Source organism: Pongo abelii, chromosome X, assembly GCF_028885655.2.
Source record: "Pongo abelii isolate AG06213 chromosome X, NHGRI_mPonAbe1-v2.0_pri, whole genome shotgun sequence".
Classification (NCBI taxonomy): Eukaryota; Metazoa; Chordata; class Mammalia; order Primates; family Hominidae; genus Pongo; species Pongo abelii.
Window position 1 is genome coordinate 160905390 of NC_072008.2, and position 21726 is coordinate 160927115.

Below are 21726 nucleotides of genomic sequence, written 5' to 3' on the forward strand. Positions count from 1 at the left end.
GTATGTTGGCCCCAGCCCCCAGCCTGTGGCTCCCAAAAGGCCTCTGGTTTTTTGTAATCTCAATTTACAGCCATTTCTTAGGTTTTTAATTATCTTTATTTTCTTTTGCCAAACATACCTGGGAATACCTTTTTTTTTCTACTTTGGGGTGATGGTTCCAAACCATAAATGTGATTATAGTTAACACATGATCCTTCTAGCGTCCCAGCCAGTGTTTTTCCTGACCTCTTTTCTTTGGAGAGGAGGATGGAAGGGAGGGGTCCGGCACGCTGCTGGCATTTTGCTGTGTCCTGCAGCCCCTTTACCGGGGCACCTGGGTTCACACAGCTTGTTAGGTTACATAACTGGTGCAGATTTTCTGCGTGGAGATGTTACCTTGACCAGCCTTGGCTGGACTTTCCCAGGCATGCAGAAGCCTGTGCCAACAGACGACAGCACCCAGGAGGTGCGAGCGTGGCTGCTCAGTGGTTATAACAGGCCTGACTGCATTGTTCACCGGATTACAATGAGCCAAAATGTTTCCCGGTGTTTGCTGGTTTCAGGGAAGGAGTTTGACGCAGCAGATTAACCACTCTCCTTGTAGCTATCAGGGCTTAATGGTTTCCTGGTGATTCTTACCAATCCACGATAAAGATGGCCCATTGGCATATCTGCTGCACAAGTGTTGTATCTCACCAATCTGGGTTTTTGTTCTCAGTAACTTTCTTTCTTGTCATACATCTTGATTCCTCTTTCTGAGCCCTCCCTTCCCCTACCCCAACCCAGAGCCCACTCTGTCTCCACTCCTGATAGTACACTACCTGGCAGGTGGCATGAGTCCAGCCTTGGGGCCCCTGGCTTCCTCTCCTAATCTAGGCACAAGCCCAACCAAAGAACAAGCCAAATCAAACAAAAGGCAGGTGGGGGTGGACTGCAGTCACAGGGCAACTGTAGTTGAAGCTCCCCAGCCCCAGGGCTGGATGGACAGGGGAGGCTGGCGTTTAAGTCCCAAAAGGCAGCAGGCCCTGGGGGGGTAGGGGGACGCTCAGGCGGCAGGGCACAGCTGAGGGGACAGGAGTGACAGCAGCAACAGAACAGTGAGGCTGAGAGGCTGGACGCTGTGCGCTTGGCTCAGCTTCAGCTCCACCTCCACGGGGTAGTGGTCACTGATGTTGAGGGCCTGGGAATGGGTGGTGGGGCAGTGTCAGTGCCCGGGGCCGAGGGGCTTCCCTGCAACCCTGCTCCTGCCCTCCCTCCTCGTGCCAGCCCCATCCCTTCACCTCCTCCTCGGTGAGCTGGAAGCTCGTGGGGAAGTCAAAGGCAGCCGCAGTGTGCAGCAGACTCCGGCAGCGCTCCCCGTGCAGCACAATGCGGTCATAGGTGCAGTGGGTGCTGGCCCGCACTGTGGTGTCCTCCCCGTCGGCAATCACCCAGTGGAAGCCTGGCTCAGTCCGCAGCTCCAGCTTGTCCAGGCGCTTTTTGGTCAGTGAAGCGCAGTCAGCATTGAAGTCCCCGAGCAGGATCACATCCTAGAGACACAGCAGCCATGAGGCTGGCCGCTGGGCCGCCCTATCCTTGTCCCTCCTGTACCAACTGCCCAGGCCTACCTTGCTCTGCCAGTGCTGGGAGACCTCCAGAAAGACATCGTAGAGGGCGTTCAGCTCCTTCTCTACGGCCTTAGGAGTGGTGTGCAGCGGGACCAACACCAGGCTGGGAAGGACTGCAAGGCCCAGGGACCGAGGGCTGCCATCCACTCCTGGACCTTCTCCCCCAGCCCCTCTGGGTGAGGAAGCCCCCAGTGGAGCCAGCCAGAACTCCCCTTCTGCTCCCACGTACCAAGCCCACCCTTCCCTTCCTACCATTGCTGGGCAAAGAGAACTGGGCCACAAATGGCTCCCGGGCAAAGACATCATCCTCGTCGTTGTACACGTAGGAACTCAGGACCTGTGTTTTGTGTGACCTGGGAGGACCAAGGGATGGGCAGCAGTGGCCCCACGTCTTTGATTTTGGCTTGCAAGTGCCAAACGGCGCTCAGGGAGGGGCCCTCCACTAACAGCGGCAATGTGGGCACAGCCCTCCCAACCTGTCTCTAGAACTTTAAAAAATCAGACATAATTCATATGCCATAAAATTCACCTGCTTCAAGTATACAACACGGTTTTTTTGTACATTCATAAGGCTGTGCAACTATTGCTACGATCAATTTTAAAACATTGGTATCCATTACCCCTAATAAAAACATAACATCCATTACCAGTTACTCTCCATTCTCCCCTCCCCCCAGCCCCTGCAACCATTAATCTGTTCTCTATCTTGTACATTTGCCTATTCTGGATATTTCATATGAATGAAATCAGCTCATCAATGTTTTCCGTGTTCGTCCATATGCTGTGGCACGTCTGTGCTTCATTCCTCTTTCTGGCTGAATAATATTCCACGGACTGGGTATGGTACATTTTGACATTTGGACACTTTGATGTCATTCATTTTTTTTTTTTTTTTTTTTTTTGAGACATGGTCTCACTCTGTTGCCCAGGCTGGAGTGCAGTGGCACAATCATAGCTCACTGCAGCCTTGAACTCCTGGGTTCAAGTGATCCTGCTGCTTTAGCCTCCCAAAGCATTGCGATTACAGGCATGAGCCACTGTACCCTGCCTACCCAGTAATTTTGGAGCACACGCCAGATGCCATATAATTTTATTTATATAGAGAATCAGTTCTCCTTCCCTGCAGCCTCCCTTGCCCTCTGGATCCTGACTCCAAAGGGCTCCCTGCCAGCCTGTCCTCCCAGGGACTTAGAAGATCAGGTCTACCCAAGGCCCATAAGTGGTCCCCACGGAGCCTCTTCCTAGGAGCTGCAGCCCTTGCTGGCCACTTTCATAGAGGGGGCCAGCCACACCCTGAGCCTCAGCAGCTCCCACAGGAGAGAGGAGGAGGGACCCCACATTTGTGCTTACAGAAGGAAGGCCTCCTGCTCTATGGACACTCTGGCGGGGGTCGAGGATGGGAAGAGCCCAGAATAAAAGGTGTTGAGAAGAGAAAGCATGCAAAGCAGGTGAGGCTGTCCCAGGATGGGGGGCCTGTGGCCCCGGGGACTAATGAGCCTACCTCACATTAGGGCCAAGGACCGCCCCCTACCCTGCTGCGCTGCCAGCTCCGTGCTCACCGATAGAAGTACACGTACGTCTCCATGTAGGTGCTGCGCCCCAGCTGGGGGCTGCTCAGGGTGCTGTAGGGCCCAGAGCCATCAAATCTGCCAAGAAAAGGGGAGGCAGGGTCAGGGCCTCAAGGCTCTGGGTGTGCCCCTGATTAGACCCACAGAACCTTCCTCACCGATTGAGTTCTCGAAGCAGGAGGGGGATGGCGCTGCCAGAAGAGTCCACCACCTCCTGCAGCACCATGATGTCACAGCGAGCCAGTATCTGTGGGACACCAGGAAGGCCAGCCTGACTCAGTGCCAGCTGCCCTGAGAGGAGGCAGTGGGCCCAGGGAACTGGCACTGTTGTAGCCAAGAGTGTTAAGGCTCACTGGCTGCAGCCCACAGAAAGCAGTGGGACTGGAAATGCCCCAGGAAAAGACTCATCCCACCCACATGTCACCTGTTTCACAGAGGAGGAGACTGGGGCCAGCAGGAGGCAAGCGCCTGTGCTGCATCTCTGTGCCACACCTCTTCCTGTCCTCTCTTCTCTAGAACATACCCCTGGTCAGGCAGGGCTGGGGGCTTTGGGTCATGGTGGTTAGGGGCAGAGTTTCCCTGAAGTGATGAACTTACCCGAACTAAGGTGTCCATCACCTGCTCCCTGGCCACTTTGGCCAGCGTCAGCCGCTGGGCATTGAAGGCGCAGATGCGAAAGGCCTGGGCCCTACTGGCCAGGATGAGGAAGAGGAGTGCAGTTGGGTAGTGCATGGCTGCGTGTGGCTGCCGGGGACCCCCCAGGAATCCAGGCTGCCCCAGGGTGCGCTTTCACTGGGCTCAGTTCTGGCTCTGGGAGCGCTGAAATATGGAAGAGAAAGTGACACTAGCTGCTGCCCAGCACCAGCCTCCCAGTGACTTCCTGAGATCATACCACTGCACTCCAGCCTGGGTGACAGAGTGAGACTCTGTCTCAAAAAAAAAAATTGTTTTTGAGACAGAGTCTTGCTCTGTGAAGATCAAGCCAAGATCGCACCACTGCACTCCAGCCTGGGCAACAATGAGACTCCGTCTCAAAAAAAAGTGAAATCCTACAGTATTTGTCTTTTTGTGACTGGCTCATTTCACTCAGCAAAATGTCCTCAAGGGTCATTCATGTTGGAGCATATGTCAGAATTTTTTTTTTTTTTTTTTTGAGACGGAGTCTCACTCTGTCGCCCAGGCTGGAGTGCAGTGGCGCAAACGCGGCTCACTGCAAGCTCCGCCTCCTGGGTTCACGCCATTCTCCTGCCTCAGCCGCCTGAGTAGCTGGGACTACAGGCACCTGCCACAAGCCCGGCTAATTTTTTGTATTTTTAGTAGAGACGGGGTTTCACCATGTTAGCCAGGATGGTCTTGATCTCCTGACCTTGTGATCTGCCCGCCTCGGCCTCCCAAAGTGCTGGGATGACAGGCGTGAGCCACCGCGCCCGGCTGTAGGATTTCTCTCCTCTTCATGGCTGAATCATCTTCCATTGTCTGGGCATCTGGATAGACCACATTTTGTTCATTCATTCATTCATCCATCCATCTGGTTTTTGTTTTTGTTTTTTGTTTTGTTTTTTTTTTTTTTTGAGACGGAGTTTCACTCTTGCTGCCCAGGCTGGAGTGCAATGGTGCGATCTCAGCTTACTGCAACCTCTGCCTCCCAGGTTCAAGTGATTCTCCTGCCTCAGCCTCCCAAATAGCTGGGACTACAGGTATGCTCCACCACGCCCAGCTAATTTTGTATTTTTAGTAGAGATGGGGTTTCTTCATGTTGGTCAGGCTGGTCTCGAACTCTTGACCTCAGGTGAGCTGCCCACCTTGGCCTCCCAAAGTGCTCGGATTACAGGCGTGAGCCACCGCGCCCTATTTTTTTTTTTTTTTTTAAATAGAGACAAGGTCTCACTATGTTGCCCAGGCTGGTCTTGAACTCCTGGGCTCAAGCAATTCTCCTGCCTCAGCCTCCTAAAGTGCTGGGATTGCAGGAATGAGCCCTGGTGCCCCAGCCTCATGCATCTCTTGACCTCGTGATCTGCCTGCCTTGGCCTCTCAAAGTGCTGGGATTACAGGCGTGAGCCACAGCACCCAGCCCCTGCTTTCAGTTCTTTTGGGTATATACCCAGAAGTGGAATTGCTGGATCATATGGTAGTTCTATTTTTAATTTTCTGAGGAACTGTCATATTGGTCTCCATGGTGACTGCACCATTTTACATTCTCGCCAACAGTGCACAAGCGGTCAAGCTTATTCTTTTATTGTTTCTTTATTTGAGACAAAGTCTTGCTCTGTCGCCCAGACTGGAGTGCAATGGTGCCATCACAGCTCACTGTAGCCTCCTGAATTCTATGTTTCCCAGGCTGGTCTCAAACTCCTGGACTCAAGTGATCTTCCTACCTCAGCCTCCCAAAGTGCTGGGATTTTGATTTTTTTTTTTTTTTTTTTTTTTTTTGAGAGAGTCTCACTCTGTCGCCCAGACTGGAGAGTAGTGGCGTGATCTCAGCTTACTGCAACCTCAGCCTCCCGGGTTCAAGCAACTCCCTGCCTCAGCCTCCCGAGTAGCTGGGATTACAGGCACCCGCCCCCATGCCCAGCTAATTTTTATATTTTTTAGTAGAGACAGGGTTTCACCATCTTGGCCAGGATGGTCTCGAACTCCTGAGTTCAGGTGATCAGCCGGCCTTGGCCTCCCAAAGTGCTGGGATTACAGGTGTGAGCCACCGTGCCCAGCCAGTGCTGGGATATTATAGGCCTGAGCCACTGCACCTGGCCTAGTCTACTTTTTTTTTGAGATGGAGTCTTGCTCTGTCACCAGGCTGGGGTGCAGTGGCACGATCTTGGCTCACTGCAACCTCTGCCTTCCGGGTTCAAGTGATTCTCCTGCCTCAGCCTCCTGAGTAGCATGAGCCACCGTGCCCGGCCCACTTTTTTTTTTTTTTTTTTTTTTTTTTTGATAGTCTCATTCTGTTGCTCAGGCTGGAGGGCAGTAATGTGATCTCAGCTCACTGCAACCTCCATCTTCCAGGCTCAAGTGATGCTCTCACCTCAGCCTTCCGAGTAGCTGGGACTACAGGTGCATGCTGCCACACCAAGCTAATTGTTTTTCTTTTTTTGAGATGGAGTCTCACTCTGTCTCCCAGGCTGGAGTGCAGTGGCTCGATCTCAGTTCACTGCAACCTCCGTCTCCCAGGCTCAAGAGATTATCCTGCCTCAGCCTCCCAAGTAGCTAGGATTACAGGCGGGTGCCACCACACCCGGCTAATTTTTGTACTTTTAGTAGAGACACGGTTTCACCATGTTGTCAGGCTGGTCTCGAACTCCTGACCTCAAGTGATCCTCCCACCTCAGCCTCCCAAAGTGCTGGAATTACAGGTGTGAGCCACTGTGCCTGGCTACCAAGCTAATTTTTTAAATTTGTTTGGAGAGATGGGGTTTCACCATGTTGTTCCGAGACCCCAGTGCTTTTCGCCTCCATTAGCAACTACAGGAACATCTTCGTTCATCTCTGTCTCCCCACTTGTGAGATGTTCTCTTTAAGATAAACTCCCGGCAGTGAAGGGTGTGTGCATTTTAAAAGATCTCAGATATGGCCAAATCATCCCCATTGCAACCTGTGATGGGGACTCTTTCCCATGCCCCTGCCACCACTGGGGAGCCCTTCTTGTTCATCTCACCAGCTGGAGCCCCCCTCTCGAAGTTTATCTTTGTCTCACACTCACCTAACCTTGCAGGGCTCATCCCCTGGCTCCATGCCCTGTCCATGTGGCTTTTGCAAAGAGGCATGAGTTCCTCTGCTCTGTCTGCCTGCTTTTCTCTATCAACCTGTCACCTTCCCTTCAGGCTCACTTCCTGCCTCTCTGAGGCTCTGCTTGTCTCTGTCTCACTTTCCCTCTCGTCTCTGGTTTCCCTTCTCTGTCTCTTTGTTGCGGTGTCTCTCTCCTGGCTGGGTTTGATGTCTGTTTCTCCCTGACCACCTGCTCTGTCACTCATGCTAGTTTGGGTTCCCTGCCCTGGTGCCTATTCTGGGATATACATGGGCATGTGGGCAGCCCTGGGCTGGCACAGGCAGCCTTGGAGGCTTTGGCGTCAGGGACCCCCATGAGGGCTACCAGTAAGAACCAGAGAGAGCGACTGTTCCTGGCTTCAGCCCCAAACCCTGGCTGTCAACATCAGCCTTGGTGGGAGCCCTAGGCTTCCCTCTCCTTCCCAAACCCTCCCCAGGCAGAAGGCAACTTCCTCCCTTCTTCCGTCTCCCCAGGGGGCTCCCATACCTGTTCAGACCAGCTTGTCACCAAGTCTGCCTCATCCTTAAGTGGATCGCGATACCCCAGAAGAGCAGCTCCTGCCTGAATAGGGCTAGGAGGGGAAAAAAAAGAGGAAGAGGCTATGTTCCTGAGCCACCCGGCCAGGAAGGGCCTGGCTGGGCCGGACGCCCCACCCTTGCCAACAGGCAGGCCCGCCCCGTCTCCGCCCCACCGCCAACAAGGAGGGCGAGCACCCGGCCTGGGAACTGCTGACCTGCCCGCCCACCCTCCCAGACCCCGCCTTCCCGGGCCAGTGGGACATGACAGACCTGTGAGTCACTCAAGCCTGGCAGGCCAGCTGTCTCTGCGGCTGAGCAGCAGCAGTCCCCTAATAAGCAGTTACCTGTGCCAAGGGCCTGGGGCAAGGAGGAGCTGGTACCTGAGTGAGACCCCGAGCTTCGCTCGCCAGGCCTGTCGCTCAGCTCCCAGTCTGGGTCCCCAGTCAGCAGTTGCTGGGGAAGGCGCAGGAGCTGGAAGTCATGCCTGATGCCACGAGACCAGGCACCCCAAGGGCATGAGTCTTCTGTCCCTGTTCTTGGGTTCTGAGTCCCAGTGTGGCTGCACACTTCTGAGTTAGGGGTGTTTGATGCAAGCGCTCTGGAGACACAAAGAGAGGGACAGTCCACACATGATCTGGCCACAGTCGTGAAGTCAAGGGAGGACTGAGGATCTGCCCCAGAGAGGAGGAGACCCAGGGAGCTGGCAGTCCAACGTCCTGGGGGTCCTGCAGTGACGCTGTTGGGACAACTGAGGTGCTCGGACAGGGTCTGTGAGCAGGAGATGGGGCTGAATCCACTCAGCTTCTCATTGGATGGCTGCAACTAATGGATTCGACGTGGTGATAGAAGGCTGGACAAATTTTTAAAAAATCAATAAATTATGGGCTGGGCGTGGTGGCTCATGCCTGTAATCCCAGCACTTTGGGAGGCTGAGGCGGGTGGATACGAGGTCAGGCGTTCGAGACCGCGTTCAAGACCAGCCTGGCCAACATAATGAAACCCATTTCTACTAAAAATACAAAAAATTAGCTGGGCGTGGTGGTGGGCGCCTGTAATCCCAGCTACTCAGGAGGCTGAGGCAGGAGAACTGCTTGAACCTGGAAGGCGGAGCTTGCAGTGAGCCGAGATCACACCACTGCACTCGCACTCCAGCCCGGGCGACAGTGCGAAACTCCATTTCAAAAAAAAAAAAAATCAATAAATTATAGTTTAAAAATAAAAAACAGGCCAGGCAGGGTGACTCACACTTTGGGAGGAGAGGCGGGCGGATCACCTGAGGCCGGGAGTTCAAGACCAGCCTGACTAACATGAAGAAACCCAGTCTCTACTAAAAATACAAAAATTAGCTAGGTGTGGTGGCTTGCACCTGTAATCCCAGCTACTCAGGAGGCTGAGACAGAAGAATCGCTTGAACCTGGGAGGCAGAGGTTGCAGTGAGCTGAGTTCTCACCACTGCACTCCAGCCTGGGCAACAGAGCAAGACTCTGTCTCAAAAATAAAAATAAATAAAAATAAAAATAAAAAACTGCCGGGTGCGGTGGCCCATGCCTGTAATCCTAGCACTTTGGGAGGCTGAGGTGGGTGGACTGCCTGAGCTCAGGAGTTCGAGACCAACCTGGGCAACATGGTGAAACTCCATCTCTACTAAAATACAAAACAAAACAAAAAAAAAATTAGCCGGGCGTGGTGGCCTGCGCCTGTAGTCCCAGCTACTCAGGAGGCTGAGGCAGGAGAATAGCTTGAACCCGGGAGGCAGAGGTTGTATGGTATGAGGCTACCACTTCTCCTGTTGTCCTTCTCAGTTTCTCCCCAACCTCCCCTTTTCCCTAGTTTATAAGACAGGAGAAAAGGGAGAAAGCAAAAAGTTGGAAAAAAACAGAAGTAAGATAAATAGCTAGACGACCTTGGCACCACCACCTGGCCCTGGTGGCTAAAATAATGATAATATTAACCCCTGACCAAAACTACTGGTGTTATCTGTAAATTCCAGACATTGTATGAGAAAGCACTGTAAAACTTTTTGTTCTGTTAGCTGATGTATGTAGCCCCCAGTCACGTTCCTCACGCTTACTTAATCTATTATGACTTTTTCACGTAGACCCCTTAGAGTTGTAAGCCCTTAAAAGGGCTAGGAGTTTCTTTTTCGGGGAGCTTGGCTCTTAAGACACGAGTCTGCCGACGCTCCCGGACGAATAAAAAACCTCTTCCTTCTTTAATCTGGTGTCTGAGGAGTTTTGTCTGCGACTCGTTCTGCTACAGTTGCAGTGAGCCGAGATTGTGCCACTGCACTCCAGTCTGGTGACAGAGCGAGACTCTTAAAAAAATAATAATAAATAAATAAATATAAAATAAAAATAAAAAACTGGCTGCTTAATGCATAGGGGGCTTTCTTTCTGGGTCATGAATATGTTTCAGAACTAGAGGTAGTAGCTGACATTGTGACTGTATCAAATGGTATAAAATACTGTTTCTTGTATTACACATAATACACAATATGTTTGTATATATTGCTATATATATTGTATATTTTGCCATACAGTAGATTATATATTGCTACATATACATAGTATCATGTAGTACTGTAAATACGTAAAATTGTATATGTGGCTGGGCGGGGTGGCTCACGGCTGTAATCCCAACACTTTGGGAGGCCGAGGCGGGTGGATCAGAGTGTGATGGCGGGCGCCTGTGGTCCCAGCTACTCGGGAGGCTGAGGCAGGAGAATCGCTTGAGTCTGGGAGATCGAGGCTGCAGTGAGCCGTGATCCCACTACTGCACTCCAGCCTGGATCTGGCTGGACCCTGTGTCAAACAAAAAACAGAAACACTACAGAGACAAAAGGCGAGCGCAGGAGGCTGCCCGGAAGCGGGAGCCCCACGGGATGACGGCCACTTCCCACCGCCCCGGGGCTGGCCTTGCTGCCGTTAAGCGGCCCGGGCGCGCTTTGCGACAGTCGGTGGGGCCGGGCACCGGCGCAGGTTCGCTTTCCGGCGGTTGCGCCGGGCCGGGGCGCCAGCGCCCGCCTTCCCGTTTCCTCCCGTTTCCTCCCGTTTCCTCCCGTTCCGCAGCGCGCCCACGGCCTGTGACCCCAGCGACCGCTCCTCAGTGACGAGAGAGCGGGGCCGGGCGCGGCTCCGGCCTGACCTGCGAAGGGACCTCGGTCCAGTCCCCTGTTGCGCCGCGCCTCCTGTCTGTCCGTGCGCGGGCCAGTCAGGGGCCAGTGTCTCGAACGGTCGAGGTCGCAGACCTAGAGGCGCCCCACAGGCCGGCCCGGGGCGCTGGGAGCGCCGGCCGCGGGCCGGGTGGGGATGCCCCTGCACGTGAAGTGGCCGTTCCCCGCGGTGCCGCCGCTCACCTGGACCCTGGCCAGCAGCGTCGTCATGGGCTTGGTGGGCACCTACAGCTGCTTCTGGACCAGTGAGTGGGCCCAGGCCGAGGCAGGCCCGCCCGGGTACCCATGCCCGGCCGGAGGTGGGACTTAGGGTGGGGGACGCCGCGGCCCGGACCTAGCGGGCGAGCCCTGAGCGCCTGACCTCTCCTTCCGCGCCAGAGTACATGAACCACCTGACCGTGCACAACAAGGAGGTGCTGTACGAGCTCATCGAGAACCGAGGCCCGGCCACGCCCCTCATCACTGTGTCCAATCACCAGTCCTGCATGGACGACCCTCATCTCTGGGGTACCCGGGCCAGTGTGCTGGGCAGGGGGAGGAAAGGCGAGGATTCGGGACGGGCCCAGCCTCGTCAGAACAAACCCCTTCTCGCTGCGTTTTCATGGAGCCCTGGCACTCCAGTTTCCGGGTGTTCTGCCCCAGGGCTGAGACTTTGATTTGTGGCTCCTGCAGCATCCCTGAGGGAGCATGATTTGGAGAGGGCCTTGGGCATGGAGCAGGACCAAGGAACGGCCACAGGGCAGATCTTACAGCTCCTTTAACGTCAGGCCTCCAGAACCCTCTATTCTTTAAACCATCCAGGGCCCCACAGTCTTGGGAAAAATTTGGGGGTTGGACATAGGATATCCTGTGAAGAAGTTCTGGGCCAGGGACTGGAAGCCCAGTGTCCTGGCTTCAGGTTTGCCCCTGGCTGGGCGTGTACCCTTCAGCCCTATTTGGGAGCCTGGTTGCCACACCTAGAGGTTCCTGCTTTGCTGACTTCACAGGAAGTTGCTTGGCTCCGGTAACCAGATGGCTGGGTGGAGGGGTGCCCGGGGCTTCCACTCCTGAACAGAGGGGTTAGACTGTCCTAGAGCTCATGGGGAGCCACCTGGCCACACTGGAGCCCTTCAGAGCTCACCCTGGCTGCTGGGTGGAGAAAGGCCTATAGATGTCACAGGTGGATCCTGGAAGGCCAGGAAGGAGGCCTTGCAGCCATCCACTAGCCTAGACTGGGCTGGTTGCAGTGACAGTACAGGGAGAAGTATAGAAGAATGGGCATTGTCCAAGTATGTTGGGGAGATAGGCAGTCCAGGTGCAGTGATTAGTAAGATGTGGAGGCTGGAGGAGAGGGAGGAGCCAGGGAGAACTGAATGGTCTGGCCTAAGGGTCTGAAAGATGCCACTTTGGGCTGTAGGGAAATGGTAGTGCTGCTGTCCCTCATTCCCTGAAATGGGGTGAAGGAAGGGCACTCCCTGGGGATATGGGAAGTTGGGGCATGAAGCCTTTCCTGTCCTCTAGGGATCCTGAAACTCCGCCACATCTGGAACCTGAAGTTGATGCGTTGGTGAGGAGGAATGGGCCCCTCGAAGTGGGCCGGGCCGGCCCCACCTGCCTCTGCCCAGATTTGCCCTCCTCCTGCTCTGCCCAGGAGGTGGCGTCCAGCAGTCCAGGCAGGGCATGGGGTGGGGCCCCGCAGGCCCTCCCCTGTGCCTCCCTTCTGCATGCTGATGCTGGGGGCAGGGTGGTGGAGCGGGGTGCAGGGGGCAGGACTTATTGCATCTGTCCCTGCTCAGGACCCCTGCAGCTGCAGACATCTGCTTCACCAAGGAGCTACACTCCCACTTCTTCAGCTTGGGCAAGTGTGTGCCTGTGTGCCGAGGTGAGCTGCTCCTCCAGCGAGTGCAGGGAGGCATTTCTGGGGCAGGAAAGCTGGTGGCCAGTGTCTCTGTTTTGGAGGGACCTATGGGGGTAGGCAGCCCGGGAGCCAACATGAGGCCCAGCTCCATCACATGCCAGCAGAGGGGGCAGAGGCTGCAGGAGGAGGGATGGCTCCTTGGAGAGCCCTCAACTCTCTGCAACTGCCCAGGGATCGTGTGGACCTGGAGCCTTGGCATTAGAATTCAAGGAGGCATTATCCACACCCCCTTCTCTCAGGGATGTCACTAAGAGACTCATTGAGAACAGTGCATTGTCATTGGTCCATGGTGGCAGTAGCATGTACCTGCAGGCCAGAGGGTTTTGCTTCTAGGAGAACAAACAGGCTTGTGGGGTGAGAACCCCAGGGGATAGGGGCCATTTTGATCCCTATTCTCCAGACAGGGAGGATCACAGAGATTAAGCTGCTGGCCCAAGGTCATGGGGTAGGAGGTGGCAAAGCCAGGATTTGAATCCAGATTGCTCCTTCCTCTGCAGGAGCAGAATTTTTCCAACCAGAGAATGAGGGGAAAGGTGTTCTAGACACAGGCAGGCACATGCCAGGTGCTGGAAAAAGAAGAGAGAAAGGTAGGCCAGGCACAGCAGTTCACATTTGTCATCCCAGCACTTTGTGAGGTTGAGGTGGGAGGATCACTCAAGCCCAGGAGTTTGAGACCAGCCTGGGCAACATAGTAAGACCCTGTCTCTTTAAAAATAAAAATATTTTAAACAAAAGAAAGGTAGAAAATATAAGTTGTATGTAGAATATGAAGATTCTAGAATAATCCTATTAAGAATTTTGGATTCTGGCCGGGTGCGGTGGCTCACGCCTGTAATCCCAGCACTTTGGGAGGTTGAGGCCAGCAGATCACGAGGTCAGGAGATCGAGACCATCCTGGCTAACATGGTGAAACCCCGTCTCTACTAAAAATACAAAAAATTAGCTGGGCGTGGTGGCGGGCGCCTGTAGTCCCAGCTACTCAGGAGGCTGAGGCAGGAGAATGGTGTGAACCCGGAAGGTGGAGCTTGCAGTGAGCCGAGATCTCGCCACTGCACTCCAGCCTGGGTGATAGAGCGAGACTCTGTCTCAAAAAAAAAAAAAAAAAAAGTGCCGGGCATGGTGGCTCATGCCTGTAATCCCAGCACTTTGGGAGGCCGAGGCGGGCGGATCACGAGGTCAGGAGTTCGAGACCAGCCTAACCAACATGGTGAAACCCCATCTCTACTAAAAATACAAAAATTAGCCGGGCGTGGTGGTGTGCGCCTGTAATCTCAGCTATTTGGGAGGCTGAGGCGGGAGCATTGCTTGAATCTGGGAGGCGGAGGTTGTGGTGAGCTGAGATCGTGCCATTGCACTCCAGCCTGGGCAATAAGAGCGAAACTCCGTCTCAAAAAAAAAAAAAGAATTTTGAATTCTAGCTGGCTGCATTGGTGCATGCCTGCAGTCCCAGCTGAGGTGGGAGGATCACTTGAACCCTCGATTTTTTTTTTTCCTTGAGACAATGTCTGTTTCTGTTGTCCAGGCTGGAGTGCCATGGCGTGATGATGGCTCACTGCAGCTTCTGTTTCCTGGGTTCAAGCGATCCTCTCACCTCAGCCTCCTGAGCAGCTGGGACTAAGGAGTGTGCCCAGCTAATTCTTTTTTTTTTTTTTTTTTTTTTTTTTTGTAGAGTTGGGGTCTTACTACATTGCCAGGGCTGGTCTTGAACTCCCTCCTAGACTCAAGCGATCCTCCCGCCTCAGCCTCTCAAAGTGCTGGGATTACAGGCATGAGCCATTGTGCCCAACCCAGCCCAGGAATTTGAGGCCAGCCTGAGCAATATAGTGAGACCCCAGGTATAGATACATAGACAGATAGATAGATAGATAGATAGATAGATAGGTAGGTAGGTAGGTAGGTACGTAGATAGATAGATAGATAGACAGATAGATATATAGATAGGTAGGTAGGTAGGTAGGTAGGTAGATAGATAGATAGACAGATAGATATATAGATAGGTAGGTAGGTAGGTAGGTAGGTAGGTAGATAGATTAGATAGATAGATTAGATAGATAGATAGACAGACAGATAGATTAGATAGATAGATAGATAGATTAGATTAGATTAGATTAGATTAGATAGCCAGGCGGGGTGGCTCACGCCTGTAATCCCAGTGCTTTGGGAGGCTGAGGTGGGTGGATCACCTGAGGTCAGGAGTTTGAGACCAGCCTGGCTAACGTGGCAAAACCCTGTCTGTACTAAAAATACAAAAATTAGCTGGATGTGGTGGCGCACGCCTATAATCTCAGCTACTCGGGAGGCTGGGGTGGGAGAATTGCTTGAACCCAGGAGGCGGAGGTTGCAATGAGCTGAGATCATGCCACTGCACTCCAGCCTGGGCCACAGAGGGAGACCTGGTCTTAAAAAAAAAAAAAAAAAGTACAAAAAGTACTTGACTGTGCTCTCATCCAGGTGGTGACATGCTTGTGTCTGTGGTTAAGAGATAGCATCTGCCGGGCACAGTGGCTCATGCCTGTAATCCCAGTACTTTGCGAGGCCGAGGCGGGTGGTTCACCTGAGGTCAGGAGTTTGAGACCAGCCTGACCAACGTGGCGAAACACCGTCTCTACTAAAAATATAAAAATTAGCCGAGGCCGGGCGTGGTGGCTCACGCCTGTAATCCCAGCACTTTGGGAGGCCGAGGCGGGTGGATCACGAGGTCAGGAGATCGAGACCATCCTGGCTAATAGGATGAAACCTCGTCTCTACTAAAAACAAAAAAATTAGCCGAGCGTGGTGGCAGGCACCTGTAGTCCCAGCTACTTGGGAGGCTGAGGCAGGAGAATGGCGCAAACCCGGGAGGCGGAGCTTGAGGCAGGAGAATGGCACGAATCCGGGAGGCAGAACTTGCTGTGAGCAGAGATCGTGCCACTGCACTCCAGCCTGGGTGACAGAGTGAGACTCCGTCTCAAAAAAAAAGAGGCGGAGCTTGAGGCAGGAGAATGGCACGAACCCGGGAGGCAGAACTTGCTGTGAGCAGAGATCGTGCCACTGCACTCCAGCCTGGGTGACAGAGTGAGACTCCGTCTCAAAAAAAAAAAAAAAAAAAAAAAAAAAAAAATTAGCCGGGCGTGGTGACACAGGCCCATAATCACAGCTACTCAGGAGGCTGAGGCAGGAGAATCATTTGAACTCGGGAGGCGGAGGTTGCAGTGAGCCGAGATCGCGCCACTGCACTCCAGCCTGGGCAACAGAGCAAGACTCCGTCTCAAAAAAAAAAAAAAAAAAAAAAGAGAGATACCATTCTAGTTGCAATGTGGCTGCAGCAGGGCTAGGTGGATGTGAGGAGCCCAGTTCAGGGCTGTCACAGTAGCTCCAGCAGCAGATGATTGTGGCTGGGCCTCCAAGTGTCACGGTGGAGAACCGGAGAAGGGGACTTCTTTGGGATGTACTCTGGACTTGTTGATAGATTAAGTGTAGGTGGGGTGAGGAAGAGAACTCAAAGATGACACCAGGTGTTGGAGCTGAACCACGGGGAGAAGGGTGCAAAGGGAAAGCAGTGCGGGGGCTGGGAGGGGAGAGGGTGAGTCCTGTTTTGCTTGTGCTGCATCTGAGGAGCCCCTCACCTGTGGAAGGAGAGCAGTCCCAGAGGCAGTGGGGTGTGCAGTTCTGGAACTTAGAAGAATGATCAGGGGGCTGGGTGCAGTCGCTCACGCCTGTCATCCCAACACTTTGGGAGGCCGAGGCGGGCAGATCACGAGGTCAGGAGATCGAGACCGTCCTGGCTAACACAGTGAAACCCTGTCTCTGCTAAAAATATAAAAAATTAGCTGTGCATGGTGGCAGGCACCTGTAGTCCCAGCTATTCGGAAGGCTGAGGCAGGAGAGTGGCGTGAACCCGGGAGACGGAGCTTGCAGTGAGCTGAGATTGCGCCACTGCACTCCAGCCTGGGTGACAGAGCAAGACTCTGTCTCAAAAAAAAAAAAAAAAAAAAAAAAAAGAATTATCAGGAATAAAGCTACTGGGAATTCAACCACAAAAACCACAAAGTCACGAATGCAGAGTGAGAGTCTTCAGAGAGGGCAGAGGCCCAGGAGGGTACAGAGGGAGAGAGAAGCCACCAAGATGGCAGGGAGCCATGGCCAGAGAGAAAAGCAAACCAGGCGCCTGTGGCACCATGGAAGCAGCAGGTGATGCTGGAGAAGCGTTTCCATGGAGTGACAGCTGCCAGAGCCAGATTATTGTGGCCTGAGGGCTGGTGGTGCTGCAGTTGGAGGGGAATGGAGACTGCAGGGGCGGCAACTCCTCCCAGAGGTTCAGTTGGGAGGAAAAAGAGACAGAAGGAAGAGTAACCAAAGGATATTAGAGGTCAAGGAGGGGTTTATTATTTCTAGCTGGTCAAAGTAGAATGTGGTAAAACCCAATAAAGTAATAACAAATAACAAAGAGGGGCTTTTAATGGAAAGCTGCAGTGCCCACCCCTCACCTCCCTAGCCCCACTCCTCAGAAGCAGCCCCCTGGAGCGGTTTCTCTTTCTGCTGCTTTTGGAGGCTACTTCTGTCTCTGTAAAGGAACAAGCAGAGGCCACTGTGTCTTGGCAAATGACCGTGGCGTCGTTTATCCCAACCTGCTCTGAGAGATGGGGACTCTGCTCATTCACCCCTCGTCCCTGCCTCTTAGTTCCTTCAGCAAAGAACTAATAATATGTCATTAAGGCAAAGGCAGTATTTGGCACACTTGGCTTCTGTGTTCCAAAAAATTCCCTTTTTCTCCAAGCGTAGACTTTAATATGGTATTTAAGTATCGAAGTGATTTGACACAAGTGACACAAGTGAGCAGTAGTGGCATTTGCAAAAGCTACAAATGATGAAGTCTTGCTCCAAAAGCATATTATTATTATTTTTTAAATTCCAGTTTCAAGCTCAATGGATAGGTTGCGTCAGTGGGTTTTAGTAGAGAAGGGGCCAGTACCTATGAAGACTCCCCTGTACTATTACACATGCTGCGTCCCAAGTAGGGAAACTCCAGTGGGTCATCACCCCCTCCCTCTAGCCCGAGTGGGCTGCTGGGTCAGGGCACTGTTTGTGTTGGGTTGAGATTCCTGGATCCCTAACTAGCACCTTCCAAAGAATCGGCCTTGCAGAGAACAAAGTTCATTGCCAGAGGTATTCCCAATGTCTGTCTCTCGCTCTGTGATAGGGCTTCTTTACTCCCCACTTTATAAGATGAGGATATCTGCTCTACCCCATTCCTTCAACCTCTCCACCTCTTTCCTCTTTTATCTGCCATGTGATTACTTTTCCATCACCATGGTTGATGAGATCCTTACTGTGTACTTACTGTCTCCAAGCGTCCCCAGGCTTCCAGCCAGCATGCAGCAGCCAACATTGGCTTCAGAAGGAAGGAGGTTTGCATTTCCTTCTCTTGGGTCCAGTGTCATGGTCTCAGGGTTATCTCCAATGTGGAAGGTTGCTAGACCAGGAGCAGTTTGACTCCACTGTTTTTCAGTCTAGCAAGTTTGAGTTTTTCCCAAGCTCTTGATGTGTGTTCAAATGAATGTTCTCCCTTTCCCAAGAGACCTCCCTATAAGGGAGGGTCTAGTTTCCCGGAGTGCCCTGAGAAGAAGGGGTCAGCAGGAGGGACGAATGGTGGAGGCTGAGGCCTCAGGCAGGTGCCCTGTGAGGAGTGGCTGTGACAAGCGGCTGAGACCCCAGCAAAGGGTTGTTGCCCAGAATCTGGGGCCTAAGCGAGGTTAGAAATCACAAATGCACTTGGTTTCTCTAGCAGCTGGCACATGGTAGGATCACCCCAGGAGTGGCACCTTCGAAGAGAAAGGAACGCATGAGGCTCCGAGAGCGGTTGGCTGGCAGCCAGGGCCTGGCTGGGGAGGGAGGGCAGGTGGTGCGCTGACCTGGGGATCTTTGAGAGCCTGCAGGGTATGTGGCTGAAGCGGCCCAGCTGGTGAACCACTGAAGACGGGGCTCATAGGTAGATGGAGGAATTGCCAGGTCAGAATCTCGGTAGGAGATGACTTGAGCTGATGCTGCCTGGCACTTAGGGGTTTAGAAGATATTAGGAAGGAAGCCCCACAGCGTGCCCAAGTGCCATGCAGGCCCTGGAGACGGTCATTGGAGGGCGTCTATGTGGATGGCGTGTGGGGGATGGGAAGTCCCTAATCTGCTGGGGCTTTCTCAGCAAGCAGGGACTGAGGGGGATAGTCCCCAGTGCATGGACCCCAGGGAGAAGGGCCTGTTTCACTGGGGTTTGGAGAGTGTTGAGGGTAAGCTAACCTGTCACCCCATGCTCCCGAGAATGGTTACTGATGGGGAGAGGCCTTGTCCTTGCAGGAGATGGCGTCTACCAGAAGGGGATGGACTTCATTTTGGAGAAGCTCAACCATGGGGACTGGGTGCATATCTTCCCAGAAGGTCAGCAGGGCTGACTGGGTCGAGCCCCCCCAGTATGAGCGGGATGGGCTCCCAAGCCTCGCCTCTGTGCTCTCTCACCAGGGAAAGTGAACATGAGTTCCGAATTCCTGCGTTTCAAGTGGGGTAAGGGCTGCTGGTCTCTGGCCACAGCCATCCTCCCAGCCCAGAGATGGCCCTGTGGACCCCTGGCTCCCGCCCCCTCAGGCTGGGTTGTATGGGGGTAGATGGGTGTGTTGTAGCTCCAGGAAGGGGACAGGTGCTGAGACTAGGGCCTGCCTCTCGCAGGGGCTTGCCCAAGGGAGCTGAATTGAACTGGAGGATGTTGGGGGTGGCACTGGCCAGAGGCTGGCACAGAAGCTTGGCTCAGGGCCCAGCTTATGCTAACATGTCTACCTCCCTACTGGGCAGGAATCGGGCGCCTGATTGCTGAGTGTCATCTCAACCCCATCATCCTGCCCCTGTGGCATGTCGGTGAGCCTGGGGACGGGGACAGAGAGATGGCATCTGGGGTGGGGGGCCTGGGAGTCCCTCTGGTCCCAGGCTGCCCTGCTCCACCCCACGTCTGGCCTTCTGTCCACTGTGCTGCAGGAATGAATGACGTCCTTCCTAACAGTCCGCCCTACTTCCCCCGCTTTGGACAGGTAGGTGGGGACTGCTGACTTTCGGCTGTCTGTCTGTCTGCCTGTCTGCCGTCTGCCCTGTGTCTCCCACTCAGCACTATGGAGGCCAGCTGCAGGGGGAGCTGAGCGTGAGGCTACAGCAGGGGACCGAGTGGAACATAGACAGGGACTTCCTGGCACCGAGACAATAAAATGAGAGCAGAGGAAGTCAGGCTGGGGCAGAGGTGGGCTGTGGGGTCAGGACGGGACAGGTCATCTACAGCACAGGACCCAGGACCAGGACCTCGTTTTAGAGGAAGAGTGGCCCCTGGGGAGTGTGTGGCACAGCAGGGCCAGGGCTTAGCTTCTGGCTCCCGGGTTGCTTGGGCTGGGGCTGTGGGCACTCCTCCTGCTCCTCATCACTCTTGGCGGCCACCCCACAGAAAATCACCGTGCTGATCGGGAAGCCCTTCAGTGCCCTGCCTGTACTCGAGCGGCTCCGGGCGGAGAACAAGTCAGCTGTGAGTTTCCTCCTGGGTCCCCCGTAGCTGTCCCCGGACCCCCTGCTGCTGGCTGCCAGCAGGGTACCTCCACCCTCTCCATCCCGTCACCCTCCCAGGGCACCTTGGCCAAGCTTCCCGAGGGGTGCAGGCCATCCCTGGTCCTTTCCCTCAGGTGGAGATGCGGAAAGTCCTGACGGACTTCATTCAAGAGGAATTCCAGCGTCTGAAGACTCAGGCAGAGCAGCTCCACAACCACCTCCAGCCTGGGAGATAGGCCTTGCTTGCTGCCTTCTGGATTCTTGGCCTGCACAGAGCTGGGGCTGAGGGATGGACTGATGCTTTTAGCTCAAATGTGGCTTTTAGACAGATTTGTTCATAGACCCTCTCAAGTGCCCTCTCCGAGCTGGTAGGCATTCCAGCTCCTCCGTGCTTCCTCAGTTAAACGAAGGACCTCAGCTGCTTCCCCCACTTGGCCAAGCAGGGAGGAAGAAGCTTAGGCAGGGCTCTCTTTCCTTCTTGCCTTCAGATGTTCTCTCCCGGGGGCTGGCGTCAGGAGGGAGCATAGAAGGCAGGTGAGCAACCAGTTGGCTAGGGGAGCGGGGGGCCCACCAGAGCTGTGGAGAGGGGACCCTAAGACTCCTCGGCCTGGCTCCTACCTACCACCCTTGCCGAACCAGGAGCTGCTCACTACCTCCTCAGGGATGGCCGTTGGCCACGTCTTCCTTCTGCCTGAGCTTCCCCCCCCGCCACAGGCCCTTTCCTCAGGCAAGGTCTGGCCTCAGGTGGGCCGCAGGCGGGAAGAGCAGCCCTTGGTCAGAAGTCAAGCCCAGCCACGTGGAGCCTAGAGTGAGGGCCTGAGGTCTGGCTGCTTGCCCCCATGCTGGGGCCAACAACTTCTCCATCCTTTCTGCCTCTCAACATCACTTGAATCCTAGGGCCTGGGTTTTCATGTTTTTGAAACAGAACCATAAAGCATATGTGTTGGCTTATTGTAAAATGCCTCTGGCCTCTCTGTAGGGGTGAAAATGGGAAGTGACTGCTGGACAGAAAGGCTGAACCCTTAGTGCCCTGGGCACATGGAACACACTTGAGCAGATGGGCATCAACCTCTTCTGCACCAGTCACTTAAGGCTTCAGTTATTGTCTGTAATCCCTGTAACAACATTGCAGAAATAGGGATTAATCTCCTCATTTTGCCAAGGAGGTGGAGTGAGGCTAATGAACTTGCTTCAAAACCCAAAGCTAACCAGGTGGATTGGGGCCACACTTCAGAGAGCCCCAAGTGTGGAGAATCAATTGGATCCTACCTGGGCTGCATCATAGGTGGGAGAGGAGCTCTGAAGAGCCCGGCAAGTAGCCAGCCATGAGCAGTGCACGCTGCGATCAGGAGGTGGGATTGGGGTTGCCCAGATGGAGCTGGGGGTCCTGGGTGGGAGCAAAGGCAAATCCAGGGTGGTGGTGTAGAGACAGTATTAAAAATACTATAACGGAAACGTGGAAAGAAAGAAAAGATAGAACCACCGAAGATGAGCCAGCAACAAGAGAAGATTCAGACCACCAGGTCTTTCGGCAGTGTTGGTGCCTAATTATTTCAAAATAAAAGGTTTTTTAAAAAAATGACCAAAAAGGGAAAAAATTACCTGGGAAAAAACAAACACTTGTAATTAAATATAGATAAAAGCAGCTGGGCACCATGGCTCACGCCTGTAATC

At 53.8% G+C, this 21726-nt stretch overlaps 2 protein-coding genes across 28 annotated transcripts; one reads left to right on the forward strand and one right to left on the reverse strand.

The window, feature by feature from the left end:
- Positions 1 to 73: 73 nt before the first annotated feature.
- On the reverse strand, positions 74 to 11056 carry DNASE1L1 (deoxyribonuclease 1 like 1). Of its 18 annotated transcripts, none has more exons than XM_054545257.2 (12): positions 10791 to 11028; positions 10061 to 10236; positions 9507 to 9749; positions 7816 to 8033; positions 7404 to 7488; positions 3752 to 3973; positions 3313 to 3401; positions 3146 to 3232; positions 1839 to 1939; positions 1587 to 1699; positions 1260 to 1508; positions 74 to 1159 (listed from the first exon to the last, which is right to left on the reverse strand). In XM_054545257.2, exons 6-12 carry the CDS (start codon positions 3884 to 3886, stop codon positions 1025 to 1027), a joined length of 909 nt encoding a protein of 302 aa, XP_054401232.1. In that variant the 5' UTR covers positions 3887 to 3973; positions 7404 to 7488; positions 7816 to 8033; positions 9507 to 9749; positions 10061 to 10236; positions 10791 to 11028; the 3' UTR covers positions 74 to 1024. The 18 variants fall into 18 exon arrangements, with proteins under 18 accessions (XP_054401232.1, XP_063577216.1, XP_054401236.1 ...); XM_063721146.1 differs by having other exon boundaries at positions 9507 to 9730; positions 10061 to 10145; positions 10791 to 11024; XM_054545261.2 differs by having other exon boundaries at positions 10061 to 10145; positions 10791 to 11024.
- Positions 10720 to 21011, forward strand: TAFAZZIN (tafazzin, phospholipid-lysophospholipid transacylase). Of its 10 annotated transcripts, XR_010138957.1 has the most exons (13): positions 10720 to 10852; positions 10986 to 11114; positions 12108 to 12153; positions 12383 to 12468; positions 13002 to 13091; positions 18832 to 18912; positions 18994 to 19035; positions 19321 to 19383; positions 19501 to 19553; positions 19955 to 20032; positions 20187 to 20420; positions 20541 to 20586; positions 20767 to 21011. XR_010138957.1 is itself a non-coding variant. In XM_024240630.3 (11 exons), the coding sequence occupies exons 1-11, from the start codon at positions 10744 to 10746 to the stop codon at positions 20286 to 20288; spliced, it is 879 nt and encodes a 292-aa protein (XP_024096398.1). In that variant the 5' UTR covers positions 10720 to 10743; the 3' UTR covers positions 20289 to 21011. The 10 variants fall into 10 exon arrangements, 6 of the variants coding, with proteins under 6 accessions (XP_024096398.1, XP_024096400.1, XP_002832351.1 ...); XR_010138955.1 differs by having other exon boundaries at positions 20187 to 20586; XR_010138956.1 differs by having other exon boundaries at positions 20541 to 21011.
- Positions 21012 to 21726: the final 715 nt, after the last annotated feature.

Excerpts from the sequence above, each read along its gene's own strand:
- DNASE1L1 (XM_024240626.3), bottom strand. The coding sequence starts at position 3,886 with ATGCACTACCCAACTGCACTCCTCTTCCTCATCCTGGCCAGTAGGGCC. Across the intron at positions 1,509-1,586 it reads CCCAGCACTGGCAGAGCAAG|GATGTGATCCTGCTCGGGGA; the intron begins GTAGGCCTGGGC and ends CTGTGTCTCTAG. Across the intron at positions 1,160-1,259 it reads TCCAGCTCACCGAGGAGGAG|GCCCTCAACATCAGTGACCA; the intron begins GTGAAGGGATGG and ends ACCCATTCCCAG.
- TAFAZZIN (XM_024240631.2), top strand. The coding sequence starts at position 10,744 with ATGCCCCTGCACGTGAAGTGGCCGTTCCCCGCGGTGCCGCCGCTCACC. Across the intron at positions 12,154-12,382 it reads AACCTGAAGTTGATGCGTTG|GACCCCTGCAGCTGCAGACA; the intron begins GTGAGGAGGAAT and ends GTCCCTGCTCAG. Across the intron at positions 18,913-19,320 it reads GGTGCATATCTTCCCAGAAG|GAATCGGGCGCCTGATTGCT; the intron begins GTCAGCAGGGCT and ends CCTACTGGGCAG.